Source organism: Grammomys surdaster, unplaced genomic scaffold (assembly GCF_004785775.1).
Source record: "Grammomys surdaster isolate TR1022 unplaced genomic scaffold, NIH_TR_1.0 350, whole genome shotgun sequence".
NCBI classification, from domain to species: domain Eukaryota; kingdom Metazoa; phylum Chordata; class Mammalia; order Rodentia; family Muridae; genus Grammomys; species Grammomys surdaster.
This window is the reverse complement of record NW_021604769.1, coordinates 414123-430326: the sequence shown is the minus strand read 5'-3', so window position 1 is coordinate 430326 and position 16204 is coordinate 414123. Positions and strand designations below refer to the sequence as shown.

The window sequence follows — 16204 nt, the reverse complement described above, 5'->3', positions numbered from 1 at the left end:
ATAGACAACTTTCACTATTGTCTTTATATTTCTATTCAGACATCCATAGAAAATCTGAGTTCTTCTTACTGAGTTCTTAGTCTTCTGTGTAAGTTAAAAATATAAGCTTTTGACAAAAAGGTGCTCCCAAATAATTTTTTATAGGCTGATCTAATGGAGGTACCAATGCACAAATGAGTTGGCATATATGTGTAGAAATCAATGAACTCCTAGAATAATGTATATCTTGGACACTCTTCTTTGCTGTGATTGATCTTTTGAACTGATCTTGTTTAAAGAAAAAAAAACAGAGCTAAGGATACAATTTGTAACTGTTTCTAATCTTAGAATTTAGTCTTATCTTCAGTGAATGTTCACAACATCATAAGTACATCTTTCCTACTGCTTCCTCTTCTTTGTTAGGGAGCAAACCACTGAAAGAGCAGTGAGTTTATGAAACCATTATACCCATTTCTAAATTACTTTCTCCTCTGTCTTGTTTGTTTTGATTTGGTTTGGCTTGCCCACTGCCCTTATTTCTACAAGTGAACAGACAGCTCTCTAATGGAGGGAAGTGAGACATCACAAATGTATATTTCTGTGTTTTGTTTCAGAAAGACAGAAGAACATCACATCTGATATTTAATGCTAGTGAATACAGTGGATAATAACAAAGACCAGGTCAAAAATCTAGTGTTGTGTGTAAATGACCTCAGCTTACTAAATGACTTAAGAGACAGAACTTGCTCTCTCACAAAGCTAACATCTTCCATTCATGAGTGCACTTGGAAAGGACACAAAATCTTGACCAAAATCCCGTGAGCCACTGTAATAATCACTGTATTAAATAAGTGGATAAAGGATTAAGTATCTTCAAAAGAAAGCCTTCTTTTATTATAAAACAAGTAGTCTATAATATCCTAAGCACATAATTGCTTATGTTTATTTTTGGAAATTTCAGTGACTGGAAATTTACTAAAGTCATTAACTAAACGTGTTTACATATACTTACACACACACACACCACTTAGAACAATGGATAAAGAAAATCACTCAGTCGTGACTGAATTTATCTTTATGGGCATAACTCAAGACCCTCAGCTGCAGATCATCTTTTTTGTGGTCTTCCTCATTGTCTACCTGGTCAATGTGATAGGAAATGTTGGCATGATCATCCTGATCATAACAGACAGTCAGCTTCACACTCCCATGTACTTTTTCCTCTGCAACCTCTCCTTTGTTGACCTGGGCTACTCATCAGCCATTGCTCCTAGGATGCTGGCCGATTTTCTAACAAAGCGTAAAGTTATCTCTTTTTCCAGCTGTGCCACCCAGTTTGCTTTCTTTGTAGGTTTTGTGGATGCTGAGTGCTATGTCCTGGCTGCCATGGCCTATGACCGTTTTGTGGCCATCTGTAGACCTCTCCACTATAGCACTCTCATGTCAAAGAAAGTCTGCTTGGTACTAATGCTAGGCTCTTACTTGGCTGGCCTAGTGAGTTTAGTGGCCCACACGTCCCTCACTTTCAGCCTCACTTACTGTGATTCCAATATCATCAACCATTTCTTCTGTGAAATTCCACCACTCTTGGCGCTGTCTTGCTCAGATACCTACGTTAGTGAGATACTGTTGTTTAGTTTGTGTGGCTTCATTGAGTTCAGCACCATCCTTATCATCTTCATCTCCTACGCCTTCATTCTCATTGCCATCATCAGAATGCGATCAGCTGAAGGCCGCCTAAAGGCTTTTTCCACCTGTGGGTCTCATCTGACTGGTGTCACCCTATTTTATGGTACAGTCATGTTTATGTACCTGAGACCAACATCCAGCTACTCCCTGGACCAAGACAAATGGGCCTCTGTGTTCTACACAATTATCATTCCTATGCTGAACCCCTTGATCTACAGTTTGCGGAACAAGGATGTAAAAGCTGCATTCAAAAAACTGATTGGAAAGAAACCCCAATAATTAAAAGAACTAAAATCTGATTTTACAGAAGTAAAAAAAATGTAACAGGACAGTGTTAGGATATAAAGAATGTAAGATGTCACACAAGTTATCTCCTTACGGAACATATCTCAAAGTTGGAAGAATTTTCTAAAACATTTGCTATCTAAATCTCATCAAGTTTCAATAGCAACTATGAGAGGTAGAAATTATCTCATAGATAATAAAATTAAAGCACTAGCAAGTCAACAAACTTGTCAAAATTAATGGAATTAAACTGATCCAAGGACCACATTTCCCATTGCAAACACTCAGGTTATAAATTTTCTATAAATCAACCAGCATCTAAATTCTGTGACTTTGAGCTAAGTAATCTTCATCAAGTTACTTGATAGCTCTAAAATCCAGTTTACCTTTTAACATTAAAAACTTAATATTGTTTTGAATTTATAACTTCATGTAATATGTTTTGATGAAATTCAACCCATCTTCTCTTTCATTCCTTCCATATTTACTGTTCTATTTTTCCCTCCAAAATTCATATACACTTATTTTAAATCAGTGAGTCTACAAAGTGATGCTATATGTACAGTAATATATGACCATCATGCAGGGGGAGGGGATATGAGATTGGAGCCTTCCAGAGGGGAAATCAGAAAAGGGGATAACATTTGAAATGTAAATAAAGAAAATATCCAATAAAAAAAGACACCAGATTGATCATCTCTAAATGGGAAACCTTATAACATTTTAAAAGTTGTACCACATCCTCTACTAGTTTTCCATCATATAAACAATGTTTAATATGCAGCAATTACTTATACTACTTTTGCTTTATAAGTTGACTATCTGTATTTATGACTGTCCATAATCACACCAACAATGTGTGATAATAAACTGAAGGTTAATTTTTTTTTAATTTTTAGGCTACAGTTGTAGATTGAAGTATTTCCATAAAGCCCTAAGTACAAGAGAATTGTAGATATGAATTCAATCATCATGGTTTTGATCCTAGTCCTACCATCTCTGTCAATTAAATCTTTTGATCTCTATGAAGATCATTTTTTAATCAATAGAATGAAGGTCATATTCATATTTTATTTATACTGTGAGTGTGCATAATTAATAGTTCAATAAATTCTGTTATGTTTGAAAGGACTGAGCTCTTTTACCTAGTGAATGTTTTTATAATAATTATAAAATAATAAATATATCAATTACATTCTCCATAATAGGTTGTACAATTTATAATCATTGGTATTCTTCAAAACCAGTGTTGGTATTACTCCCTTAGTGACAGTAAACCAAAACTGGGTGAAATGAGTATGTATTTAAATATATCAAAGTGAAATATTATCACCTAAGTTCAGATAGATCAAATACAGAGCAAGTGCAATTGACTCTCAGTTTAATGTCACTTTGATATATCTATACATACCCATTTCATCTTAACCACAATCTGTGGTTAAGATTGATGGAAAATATAAGATACATACTTAATTTTATCCTCCTAGATAAAAACAACAAATGCAAATAAGTCACAGGAAAAGTATGATAAATATTTTTTAAAAATCAGTGTTCATCAATTCACCAAGTGAAAGTCATTTTTTCCAGAGATGAGGAAAATATTATGAAGAATATGGCATTTGAATCATTTTTAACACTTGAACCAAAAAGTTAAAGAGAAGAAAATGAGCCAAGTAGTTTATACTAGCCAGATAAGGTACAGTGTCAGAAACAGTTGTTTGGACTCAATTTTCCAGTGAGAGCGTCCTAGTGAAAGTGAAATGAACCTTCAATATCTGGTAACAATTTAAAGACAAGGCGTTAATTACTTCAGAAGAAAGGAGTTTATATCTTATGAATAGTAAAGAACAGAATCATTGTTCTCTGAAATCATGTCTCATAGCCACACCGACAGCACTCTGCCTTCCAGAACTCTGTGTTTCAGGCTTTATTCTACCATGGAATTTTTGCTCTCCATAAATTCTTCCTTATTCACTGTTCTCCAAACTGTAGAAATCCACTTGCAACACACAAAGTTTTATTATATGTTCCACACCCATCATCACTTCTTTATAAGCCATTTCTAGACTATTTTCAATTTTCTGAGAAAATGCCAGATTCATTTCCAAAGTAGCTGTACAAGTTTGCAGTCCCACCATCAATGGAGGAGTGTGCCCCTTGCTCCACATCCTTGCCAGCATGTGTTGCCACTGCATTTTTTTATTTTATCCATTTTTATGGGTGTAAGGCAGAATCTCAGAGTCTTTTTGATTTGCATTTCCCTGATGACTAAGGATGTTGAACATTTCTTTTTTTAAACATGATAAGCATTTATTAACATTTGTTGATTTAAAAACAAATGAATAAATTAAACACTTAGGAGGAGAATAGTTAAGTTCATTTAATAAATAAGGAACCATTTTCCCATGTCCTGTAAATATAACTATATTAGACTTCTGGTTATAAATGATTACCTCCAGTAATAAAATAAGTTAAAGAATATTAAATAAATTATTTATGTACAAATGTAGAGCACAAACATGGATATGTACATACACATGATTATATGACACAGCTAATATTTAAAAGTATGTCAGGGTGTTTAGTGTATAATACACTTAAATAAAGATCCATGAAAAACATACAGTTTTCATGGGTGAAAACGTGAAACTGACCTGTTCATTTTCTTATCCAGCAAATTGTAATTTCCATGCTTACTTTATAGCAACCTGGGATACTGGATAACACAGTGATGTTTTCGCCTTCACCATCATGGATTAGCTTATCATCCTTGCCTGGCTGACAGAGAAGGAGAACAGAGAAAGGATGTAGAAGTCCTGCACAGGTTGTACTTAGGACTCTGGATCCAGAACAACTGGAATGGAGGCTATTCCAAAAGCCAATGCCTGTACATGGGATACTTTCTAGCTGGGCTGCCTTGTCTGACCTCAATGGGAAAGGAAGCACCTAGCCTTAAGGAGACTTTTGAAATGTCAGGTTTGAGAGATACCCAAGGGGGAACCACACCTACTCAGAGAAGAAGGGGATGATAGAAGTATTGGGGGGGGGTAAAAGAGGGGTTCAGTAAGCTGGATGTAAAGTGAATAAGAAAAAATTTAAATTAAATTAAAAATAAGCACACACACACACACACACAATTGAACACAGCAATGAAAGCCCATTTCTCATGAGCCCTCTATCCTCAGGTATGAAACAGACTGCTTATTACAGAGTGGTGGAAGTTAAATATGTTGGAAAAGAAAATTCGCAGAAGATCTCAAACAAGTGTAATGAGAGGGAACTCTTCTGAAGCCATAGCAGTACACTCAGTACCAACCTTCCCACCAGCAGCAATGAAACCCCAAACCTCTAGATATTAAAAATTCCTTCTGAAGCAGATATCAGAATGTGCTCAGAATGTGGAATGAAAGAAGTATGCTGTGGAAACTTAGACCCAGTAGAAATAGTAAAACTGACCATTGTAAACTGGCTTCTGAATCCCTGTTGAACTTTTTTTTTATGTTTTCAATTTATTAGAGAAATAAAAATCACATTTTGGGGATAAATCATTTTTAATAATCATTTTTTAAATGGTAGATATTACTGAGAACAACTCAATGAAGCTCTCAAAATAATTTTTGAGCAAAATGACCAGTGTTCAGCTAAATTGACAACACGTTGCAATATGTTTCTCTGTCAGTAATTTATCATTTACTAATATATTTATATTGCATGGTGTATCCAAAGATCAGATTGTATATTAAATAACTGCTTCCACCACTGTAAATTCAAAATCGTAATAGAATGTTAATTTTAGTTGTATAATACACACTGAGTTTTATGAAAACAATAAGCAACGATATGGCATTTAAATTCCAATTGAATATATGTTCAAAATATTTTAGAGACTTAATATTTCCTGAATGTTTTTAATCTTCCTGTTATACAATGAACATTTCTTTAAGTGCTTCTTAGACATTAGTAATTCTTTTGTTGAGAATTATCTGTTTATCTCCGTATCCCATTTTTAATTGATTATTTGGTTTGTTGGTTTCTAACTTCTGAAGTTCTTTATATATTTTTTGTATATTAGTCCTCTGTCAGGTGTAGCATTGGTTAAGTTCCTTAGGTTGTCATTTTGTTCTGTTGATGGTGTCCTTTGGCTTAAGGAAGGTTTTCAGTTTCATGAAGTTCTGGCATGGGGGAGGCTCCAGGGGTCTATGAGGCTGGTTCTAGCTGAGACTCCTAGCAGTGGAGGTTGTAGATCCTGAAGTGACCACCTCCTATTGCCAGGCAGGACTCCTCATGCAGGTATATGGATACCAGCCCACCTACAAAACTTTTGACCCAAAATTTACAAGAAATACAGGGACAAAGATTGAACCGAGACTGAGGAAAGATCCAACCAATCACCACTCAACTTGAGACCATTCCTACGGGCAAGAACAAGTCCCTGACACTATATTAATGACATTATGTTATGCTTGCATGCAGGAGTCTAGCATAAGTGTCCTCTGAGAAGCTCCACCCAGCAGCTGACCAAAACTGATGCAGAGACCCACTACTAAACATGAGACAGAACTCCAGAAGTCTTGTGGAAGAGTTGGAGGAAGGACTGAAGGACCAGGAGAGGATAGGGAGCTACAGGAAGATCAATAGAGTCAACTAATAAGGATCTTTTGGGGCTCCTAGATATTGAACCACCTCCCAAAGAGCATACATGGGCTGGACCTACCCTCCATGCGTGCATATTGGTAGCAGATGTGCAGCTTGGTCTTTAGGCAGGTACCGTAACAACAGGAGCAGGGCAGTACCTGACTCTGCTCCCTGTCTATGGATCCTATTCCCCTAACTTGGTTGATTTGCATGGTTGAGTGGGAGAGGATGTCCCCTGTCCTGCAATACATGATGTGTCAGGTGGGGTTTGTACCCAGGGGGTAACAATTCCCTTATCAGAGGAGAGAAGATTAGAGATAGGGGCAGGGTCTGTGTGAGTGGGAAACTGGGAGGAGAAGGTGGGGCTGCAACTGGGATGTAAAGTAAATAAATAAATTAATGGAAAAAGATAGATTATATTCATGCATAAACTGTCAAATAATAATAATAAAACATCATAATATTAGTATCATAATGTTGGCCTTAAACTTAACCTGGTAAAAAATACTACTTCAGGATAAATTTTGATAGGTTTATGGTAAATTTTGTTTTATAGATGATATATGATCCATAGGTAGACAAACAGGAAAATAAATACATTTATCATAAAATATGTATTAGCATAAATAATATCTCATGTTATCATACCAAAGTTATAATCTTGAAATTATAGTTTTGTTCTTTTTTTAAGAAATGTATAGCCTCCTAAAATATATAGTAATACTGATCAACCATGATCTGGAAAAATATAGTTCATGACAACATGAACTATATATACAACATTATATATAGTTGATGCTAGACTTTGTTAAAATAATCCATTTTCACTTTTCCAAGCAGCTGCCAAGATGACTGAAATGGAGCAGAGGAAGAAGTGGATGTTCCACAAGTTCAGCTACGCGGTGTGGACCTCGACCAACTGCTAGACAAGTACAATGAGCAGCTGATGCAATTGTACAGAGCCCACCAGAGGTGGCACCTGAACCGTGAACTGAGTCAGAAGCAGCAATCACTACTTAAACAGTTGAGAAAGGCCAAGAAGGAGGAACCACCCATGGAGAAGCCTGGGGTGATGAAGACCCACCTGAGGGACATGATCATTCTGCCTGAGATGGTCAGCCTCGTGGTGGCCGTGTACAACGGCAAGCCCTTCAGCCAGGTGGAGAATAAACCAGAGATGATCGGCCACTACCTGGGAAAGTTCTCCATCAGCTACAAGTCCGTGAAGCATGGCCTACCCGATATTGGTGCCACCCACTCCTCCCAATTCATCCCCCTCAAGAAACCGAGGCCAATAGACTCTTTTTTTTTTTTTTGGTAAAAAAAAAATTCATTTTCACAAATACAGGATAACATTTTTTAATGTCTTATATGGAATTTGGGATAGTGGAATGAGATGCCCATTTAATAGACTAGTAAATCGGGAAAGACAACTAGAGAATAAGAATAAGGAATATAGGGGATGTATTATAAAAAATTAATAATGAAACCACTGTTTTCACAATAGTTTTTTACAATATTGAACCCATAATTTGTAAAATCAGTATTAGTTAATAAAAATAAATATGTTTAAATAATAAAATAAATGAATAAACAAAGTGTAAATATTTTAAGCATCTAACATCATTGAATACTATATATTTCTTATCTCCACAGTCTTTGTATTGCAATGGTCACACACATGTACAAGGAAATTATACATTTGGAAAGTCAATGTAGTGAAGGATGAAGTATCCATCATTTTTGTCAGCTATAAATGAGTGTCTTTATGAGTAATGCCCTATGTATAGTGAGTAGATTTAGTCATGTAGTATTTCTAAAATATTGAGTTTCTCTTTCATGTTAAAAGAAGCAAAAATAAAAGGGACAAAACATGTTCTTGGCAAGATCTAAATGACACCTAGTATACTTCCTCTGGTGTCTGGATTACTTTGTTTACATTATTGTACTTGATCATAAATTGTTGACTCTGACAGAAGAAAAAGAAATCATTGCCTTCTGTTGTTTATCCACTAGCTTTGTGCCAACATATTGCCTTTGCAATGTGAGTGAATGTTTAATTCTGAGACTTTAAGTTAGGAGACAATCATATTTGTTTATCAAAAGAAAAATCCAATTCTAAATATCATTGGTAATTTTGAGTTTCTTTTTAAAAGTTAGCATAGCTGTTTCTAAACTATCAATAATCAAATAAGCATATTTGTCTTATTTTGTGATATTTAGAAGAATTTAAAATGTCATCCTGTTCTTTCAACAAATTATTCTGAAGAAAATGTAGCAAGCATGTATGTTTCTTTACTTTCTGTGTATAATGAGAATGTATATAACATTTATTTGTAAATCAAGGCAAATTCTAAATGTTAAACTTCTGTGTAATGAATTAAAATCTTCATTCATTACTGCCTTTTTATTTTGCTTGCTAAATATTTAAAGTCTATGTTTATGGTGACCACCTACAGCATCAGAGCTGTTCTTTTACTGATTGGCCCTTGAGTTTAAGTAGAAGAAATGTTTGTATTATATGTACTAGATATTACTAAAAATTGGTTCCAATCTTTCATTCTTAGTCTAAAATGTTTCCCCTCCCCTAACACCTCCCATTTCTTCTCCCCCTCCCCTCCTATCCAGATCCAAGGTGTCTCTGTCACTCATTAGAAAACAGACATCTAAGACATAATAATACAAGTGAAACAAAACAAAATAAATCAGAAGAGAATAAATCAAACAGAAGTAAAAGAACCAGAGAGAGAAAAGAGAGAGACAGTGAGAGAAACATAAAGAGAGAGAGACAGAGAGAGAAACATGTTTAGATGCAGGGACATATATGTTTCTACACACAGGAGTGCCAGCCTGTCATGGTCTAGCAGCTCCCTGCCTTCCTGGGCACCTCCTGTTGCTCTCCTCATTGGTTACTTTACTGTGCTTTTTCTCACTCTCCTTCTGCTGAGACAGCTGTTCTATTCCACTGTCTCGGTATTCATCCATCTGGTACTTATGTAAAGTTCAGAGGACACCCTGTCTATTGTTATGTGTGAATGTTCTGATGATTACTTTCTCAAAATTATAGTCATTCCAATGTGATAGTGGTAAGAACATTATTTATATGTACATATATATTAACTTGTGTTTTTATTATAAGTAATTATAAAATGTTTCATTTATGACTATATTACATAGTCATTCAATATAGCTTACAGAGAAACAAAATGGTTTATTAGTCAAATATATATTTTATTGAAAATAAGGGTTTTTTATACAATATATTCTGATTAGTGTTCTCCCTCTCCTAACTCCTTCTAGTTCTTCTCCACCTCCCCTCTCATCTAGATCCAAATTGTCTCTGTCTCTCATGAGAAAACAAACCAACATATAAAGAATAATAATAAAAATGAAATAAAGTAAAACAAACAAGTCAGAATATGACAAAACAATCAGATGTAAAAGAGCCAAAGAAAATACATGAGAAACATATATAGACAGAGACACACATTAGAATAAACAGGAGTACCATTAAAAAAAATCAAAACTAGTAGTCATAATATATATGCACAGGATCTGTAAGTTAAAAAAAAAAACCTTAACAGAACATTATGAGACAAGTTCCAAAGAAATTGTTGAAATCTATTTGTGTTGGGAATCTCCTGCTATACATCAGTCTGCCACTGAGTGGTTTGTTTCCCTAGTGAGGCTCCCTTGAAGAAAGCTGTTTTTCATTTTTAAGTAGTCATCAGCTCTAGCTAGGTTTGGAGTTCAGAATAAGAGTGTATGTCTACTTCTCTCATCTCTAGGACCCCAACTAGTGCAGACCTGTGCAGGCCCTGCACATGCTGCCTCAGTCCCTCTGTTTTCTTATGTTTGTGGATGGTGCTTATGTTGTTTCCCTGGGATCGTCTATTCTCTTTGGCTCTTACACTCATACCACCTCCAGTTCTCCAGAATTCCCTGAGCCCTGAAGGGAGGGATGGTTAAGCAAGTCTATACGTGATAAGATCAACGAAAAGTACTTTTGAATCCAAAGTAGTCTTCAGAGTTCTCTTTCCAGGAAGACTATAAGATTATCAAAATTGTGGAATTTTACATCAAAAAAAAGACTTCACCTTCAATTCTACATGTGTTGAAAATTGACGTTTCTCTCATCAAAATTGTTTACATTAGTTAGGGAGAGATAAGAAGACTGAGGGAAATGAGGTCCAGTCGCCAGCCCAAATTGGAAACCAACTCAAGGAAGGAGAGGCTCCAAGGCCTGACACTATTACTGATGCTATGGTATGCTTACAGACTGGAGCCCAGGATGGCTGCCATCTGAGAGGCCCAAAGAGCAACTGAAAGAGTCAGATGCAGATACCTACATTTAACCAATGGGCAGAATCTGGGGACCCCTATGGTTGAATTAGGAAGAGGTCGGAGGAAGCTAAGGAGGTGGTTGACTCCATAGGAAGACCAGCAGTCTCAAATAACCTGGACCACAGAGATATCTGACACTGAACCACCAACCAGGAAGCCTATACTAGCTGATATGAGGCCTCTGACCCATATACAGCAGATGACTGCCTGGTCTGGCCTCAGGAAGAGAAGAAGCACCTAACCCTTGAGAGACTTGAGACCCTAGGGAGTGTGAAAGTTTGTGGGGGTGGGGTGGGGACATCTTCTTGGAGATGTGGAAGGAGGAATGGGATGAGGAACTGTTGGAGGGCGTACCAGGAGGTGGATAACAACTGGACTGTAAAAACAATGATTAAATAATAATGAAAATAATGACGATAATAATAATAGTAATAATAATAAACTTAAAAAAGAAGTTTCAACTTGATGACAATTTCAATTAATTCATTTTACAGTGTGATTCAGGAGATCCAAACTGTACCAGTAAACAGAAAATTGCATTCATTCAATAAACACAATTGTTTGGAAACATTAATGCCCTACTGTGTATTTGGAAGAAACATTTTTTCCTATTGCTACAGATGAATTTATGTGTTTGTTATGAAGGGCAGTGAAATAGCTGATGGTCTAAGCATCTTTCATTCTCTCCCTTCAGACTTAGCTGGTAATTACACTAGATTAGCAATTGAGCTTACAGCCCTTTCATAAACTTTATGTCTTCTGTTTTGTGATAGCTCTCCTCAGAGACCCTTTGACATCCTGGTTCCTTAGGCTGTAAATTAATGGATTGAGCATAGGTGTAACTACAGTGTAGAATACTGCAATGACCTTACCACCAGCCCTGGAGGACTTCGACTGGGGTCTCATGTACATAAAAATGGCAGTTCCATAGAATAAAATGACAACTGTGAGATGGGAAGCACAGGTGGACAGAGCCTTGTGCCTCCCAGAGGCTGATTGCATCCTGAGAACAGAAAGAAGGATGCGGGCATAGGAAACAATAATAAGGAGGAAAGGAATGAAGACAATTATGATACTGAATACAAAAACCACCAGCTCAGTGAGTGAAGTGTCAGTACAAGCCAGTCTCAGAACAGAAGGAACCTCACAGAAAAAGTGATTCAGAACATTTGGTCCACAGTAGGGCAAACTCAAGGTGAGAACATTGATAACCATGGAACTCAGGAAGCTACTGGACCAAGAAATGGCTGCCAGTTGGATACAAGTGTTTTGGTCCATAATAACAGTATAATGGAGAGGATGACAAATGGCTACATATCTATCATAAGCCATGACACCAAGAAGAACACATTCAATCATCCCAAAGGAGAGTGAGAAGTACATCTGAGTGGCACAGCTGGCAAATGGGATGGTCTTCTTACTCCCCACCATGTTGGAAAGCATCTGTGGGACATTGGTGGATGTGTAGCAGATGTCCAGAAAGGACAAGTTAGTGAGGAAAAAGTACATGGGGGTTTGCAGGCGTGGTTCTATCTGAATAATAGTGATGATGATGACATTGCCCACCACTGACAACATATAGAAAAACAAGAAAACAAAAAAGAGAACCAGCTGTATCTTGGGATCAGATGAAAGCCCTAGAAACACAAACTCTGACACTGTGAAGTTTGTTTTCATATGGCCCATCTTTTCAGGCTACCTTCCTTTCACAGAACCAGGTACTACCTTGAAAACCAAATGCCCAACTGAGCAGTATTTTAGACCAGAGGTTTAAGAAAATAGATATCTTGGGTGTCTGAACTCTAGTGCAATTGCGAAGATGTCCTTCAGCTTCAGAAAAGGAATTTCAGATATGATTGCAATGCTAAATTTGTTGTTTAATATAATTGATCAGAATTCTTGCCTTTTCCAAAGGATAATTTCAGTTTGCCAGTCAAAATCACACCATGTCCTATTTGTTTTGACAAAACTTTTGTCATAAATCACCTACTTCAAAAGATATGAAAATGATGGCTGTGATGATTACACACCTTTAATCTCAGCACTCAGGAGGCTGAGGCAGGCAGATCTCTGAGTTCAAGGTCAGCGTGGTCTACAGAATGAAGTCCAGGACAGCCAGGGCTACAGGGCTATGCAAAGAAACCTGAAACCCAACTAACAGAAAGGCAGAAGGGAACAGCATTCAGAGGGACAATAATCAGTAAATAAAACCAAGGTTACAGCATGTGCCACACCACTAACCCTCATATGTGTTACACTGCATAGCCATCCTATCACAGTGAAGAACTGAGGCTGAAAACCAGATAAAATAGGTATGAGATAAACTAATAACTAATAATTCATTCCTCATTCCTGTACTTTCATGCTGTGTTATATGGAATGATCTTGTGTTATAGTAATAATAAAAATATTAAATCTTATGAGAATTTTAAGAATTAAAAATAATGTCTGAAGAATTTTATGCAGCACATAGAAATCAATCCAAAGAAAATTGTCTAATGCTAATAGCACTAACAAAACATGATGATGCTACATTTACCTGGAATTCACATCTATGATTATAACTTCTGTAAATAAATAGCTTTACTGAAAAGGATCTAAACATGTTAAAATTAGTAGGACTTTTGGCTGAGAGCTCCTTAGGCTTTTTACCCCTCTTCCTATTTGACTTGAAGATATACACAGTGTTATACTTGGTTCACCTCCTTCTGCTTAAGAGGAACAACAATGAAATCGATAGCAATGAAGTCTTGATTACAGATACATTGCTGAGGAATGTCTGTCAAGCCTTCATCTATCCATTTCTCCATTTCTGTTTTCCTTTCCTTTTCTCATCATTCTATTTATTCCTTTCAGCATTATTTTGATACTAACTTTGTACCAGAGGATGTTTGTACATTAAAAGCTATAATAAATACTCTTTGATTTCCAAAATACATGTGTTAGCCACTGAAAGTTACAAAGAATAAGTATTTTTTTTTTTAGTGGCTCAGGAATTGGGACATCTATTCAAGAAGCCTCTTCACAAAACATATTTACTAGTCATGAAATGAACACATCTTAGAAAACACCCTTTTGCATGTAGTGTTCTTTAGAGACATCTCATATATTTATATTTAAGTAAAGGTTTTCAAGATAAACAGTGATATGAAGTGATGCAAAATTAACTAGGCTGTGAAGTTCAGCAGCTAAAATAAAGATGGACTTGGAAAGAACTATATTGCAGGTTTCCTTTCCTTTTAAGCCACAGGGGAAGAGAGGAGCAGGAGAGTGTTTCAGGTTTGCTTGCAGATCCTCCAAACAGCACTAAGATCTTCTATTATGAACAAGAAATGCTAGTCTGGTTGTAAGAAGTGACTATATAACAAATGACATCCATGGTTTATTCAATAGAATAGATTTTTCTATGTGTAATAGCATGATAAAACACAATCAGGAGAGTGGATGACTAGGGTTGCAGTACTCTAGGAGAGCCTGCTTTCCAAAAGCCTTTCCTGTATATCTGGCTTCTTCATTCATTGACTGAGAGGCCTTATACATTCATATCAGCAACCTGTGCCTTATTGAGCTCATCTGAAGAAAAAGATAAAATATTATCTAGTTAATATATCTGACATCTGGCAGATAAATTAAATTAGATAATGAATAAGAAACAAAATCAGGCATTGATCATACATGTTTAATACATGAAATCCTCATAACATCTTTATGACATCTGACCCACAGTAAAGAACTCTTATATGTACAGGAAAATAATTATTAACAAGACTAAAATTATAAAGAAATAATAAGACTTTGATACATGAAGCACTTTTGTATGATTGGTATTTATATTATTTTAACACTTATTAATAATATAAAATTATTTGAATAATTACAAAGAATTATTTGAATAATTTACAAAGCTCATACAATACAAATGCATAAATACATAAGCATAGCTACATCAATGTCAATACTAATAAAAATGTATCAAAATGTACAGTTTCAGATCTCTTGATATGTGTGTTCACTAAATTGGGTAAATATAAAGGACATTAAAATTTTGGTAGCTTTCTACACCATCTATATTTCAAGCTATCAAATAAGGGTAAATCCTTAATTCCTATAAGTGTACACAACTTCCACAAAGAGCATCTTTAGTCACTTAATGTCTGCAACTGCTAAAATCATCTATATAACATGTAATTGCAAAGCTTTTCATGATAAAAACCAAATGTGTGTATCTGAACATACAATTTTGTCTCTTTCACAAAGGAAAGTAGTGAGGTACTTTTAGAAATCAGTATAAAATTCTAAGTATGGAGCAAATTCACAGAAATAAGTCTGAAGTTCCAGGAAATTTTATGTAATTCTTTGTAGATTTTACATAGGTATTATAAATACTAGTTGATTATATAACATCAATTTGCTTCTCAGGGCAATGGCTACTATTATTAATGTCTTCTTCCATCATACCTTATTTGAAAACTGCTATTATGTCTTTTATATAGTATGCATAACTTCCTTCTTTGAGTCTTTGCTGTCAAAACTGTTCCATGTCTACTGTTTGGATGATCATATGTGTGTGTGTGTGTGTGTGTGTGTGTGTGTGTGTGTGTGTATGTGTACCCAGCAAAGTTTACCTTTGTGTTTCTGAGGGGCCTTTCATGTTTGCGTATGTCCCTCTAGCCCATGTAATAGGAATATTAAATGCTATCAAGCTGCTTTTCCCCTATATTCATCTTGATCTTATGCAAAAAGTAAGCCTATTTTCGTGATATCCAAGATTTAGTCAAAGTATATACTCAAAAAAAAAATTTACTTACCAGTAACAATGATGTTTAGTGCCCAGCAACTATTTAAGTCCATTAGAGAGCAGTTAAGGTGGCATCATGCTTAAAAATCAGAATGTGTGGCTAAGGTACTCTTTTTTCTAAGTAAGGTTCATTGTAATATGAATATACAAATCATTCAGCATGTATACATTAAGAGGATAAGAATGAACTTTCCTTTCAGAAGATAACAAAAGGACTGGATATCTTTATAAGCTAGAAAAGCGTGGTGCTCCACCAGAAGTTCAATAACTCAGTCTAATCTTCATATATAGATCTTCATATATAGACCACATGAACTCAGTATGTTTCAGGATGTAATCAAGTTGTTTATCACTTACAATTGATTTGTAGATTTGTGAGGCATCATGGATACTGTTTTATTTTTAGTAATTACTCCTTTCTAGGGATTTTGCAAAAAAGTATATTGTAGGAATTAAGAAAAAGTAAGTTCTGGA

The 16204-nt window shown here is 35.6% G+C and overlaps 2 protein-coding genes and 1 pseudogene across 2 annotated transcripts; 2 read left to right on the top strand and 1 right to left on the bottom strand.

Moving 5' to 3' along the window:
• Positions 1-1014: 1014 nt before the first annotated feature.
• On the top strand, positions 1015-1947 carry LOC114631053 (olfactory receptor 1019). Its single transcript, XM_028779357.1, has one exon. The coding sequence runs from the start codon at positions 1015-1017 to the stop codon at positions 1945-1947; it is 933 nt and encodes a 310-aa protein (XP_028635190.1).
• Positions 1948-7436: 5489 nt separating this feature from the next.
• Positions 7437-7909, top strand: LOC114631091 (annotated as a pseudogene).
• A 3773-nt stretch (positions 7910-11682) lies between these two features.
• Positions 11683-12618, bottom strand: LOC114631010 (olfactory receptor 2G3-like). Its single transcript, XM_028779320.1, has one exon. The coding sequence runs from the start codon at positions 12616-12618 to the stop codon at positions 11683-11685; it is 936 nt and encodes a 311-aa protein (XP_028635153.1).
• Positions 12619-16204: the final 3586 nt, after the last annotated feature.

Bases quoted from the DNA above. Each gene is read 5' to 3' on its own strand.
- LOC114631053 (XM_028779357.1), top strand. From the start codon at position 1,015: ATGGATAAAGAAAATCACTCAGTCGTGACTGAATTTATCTTTATGGGC.
- LOC114631010 (XM_028779320.1), bottom strand. From the start codon at position 12,618: ATGGGCCATATGAAAACAAACTTCACAGTGTCAGAGTTTGTGTTTCTA.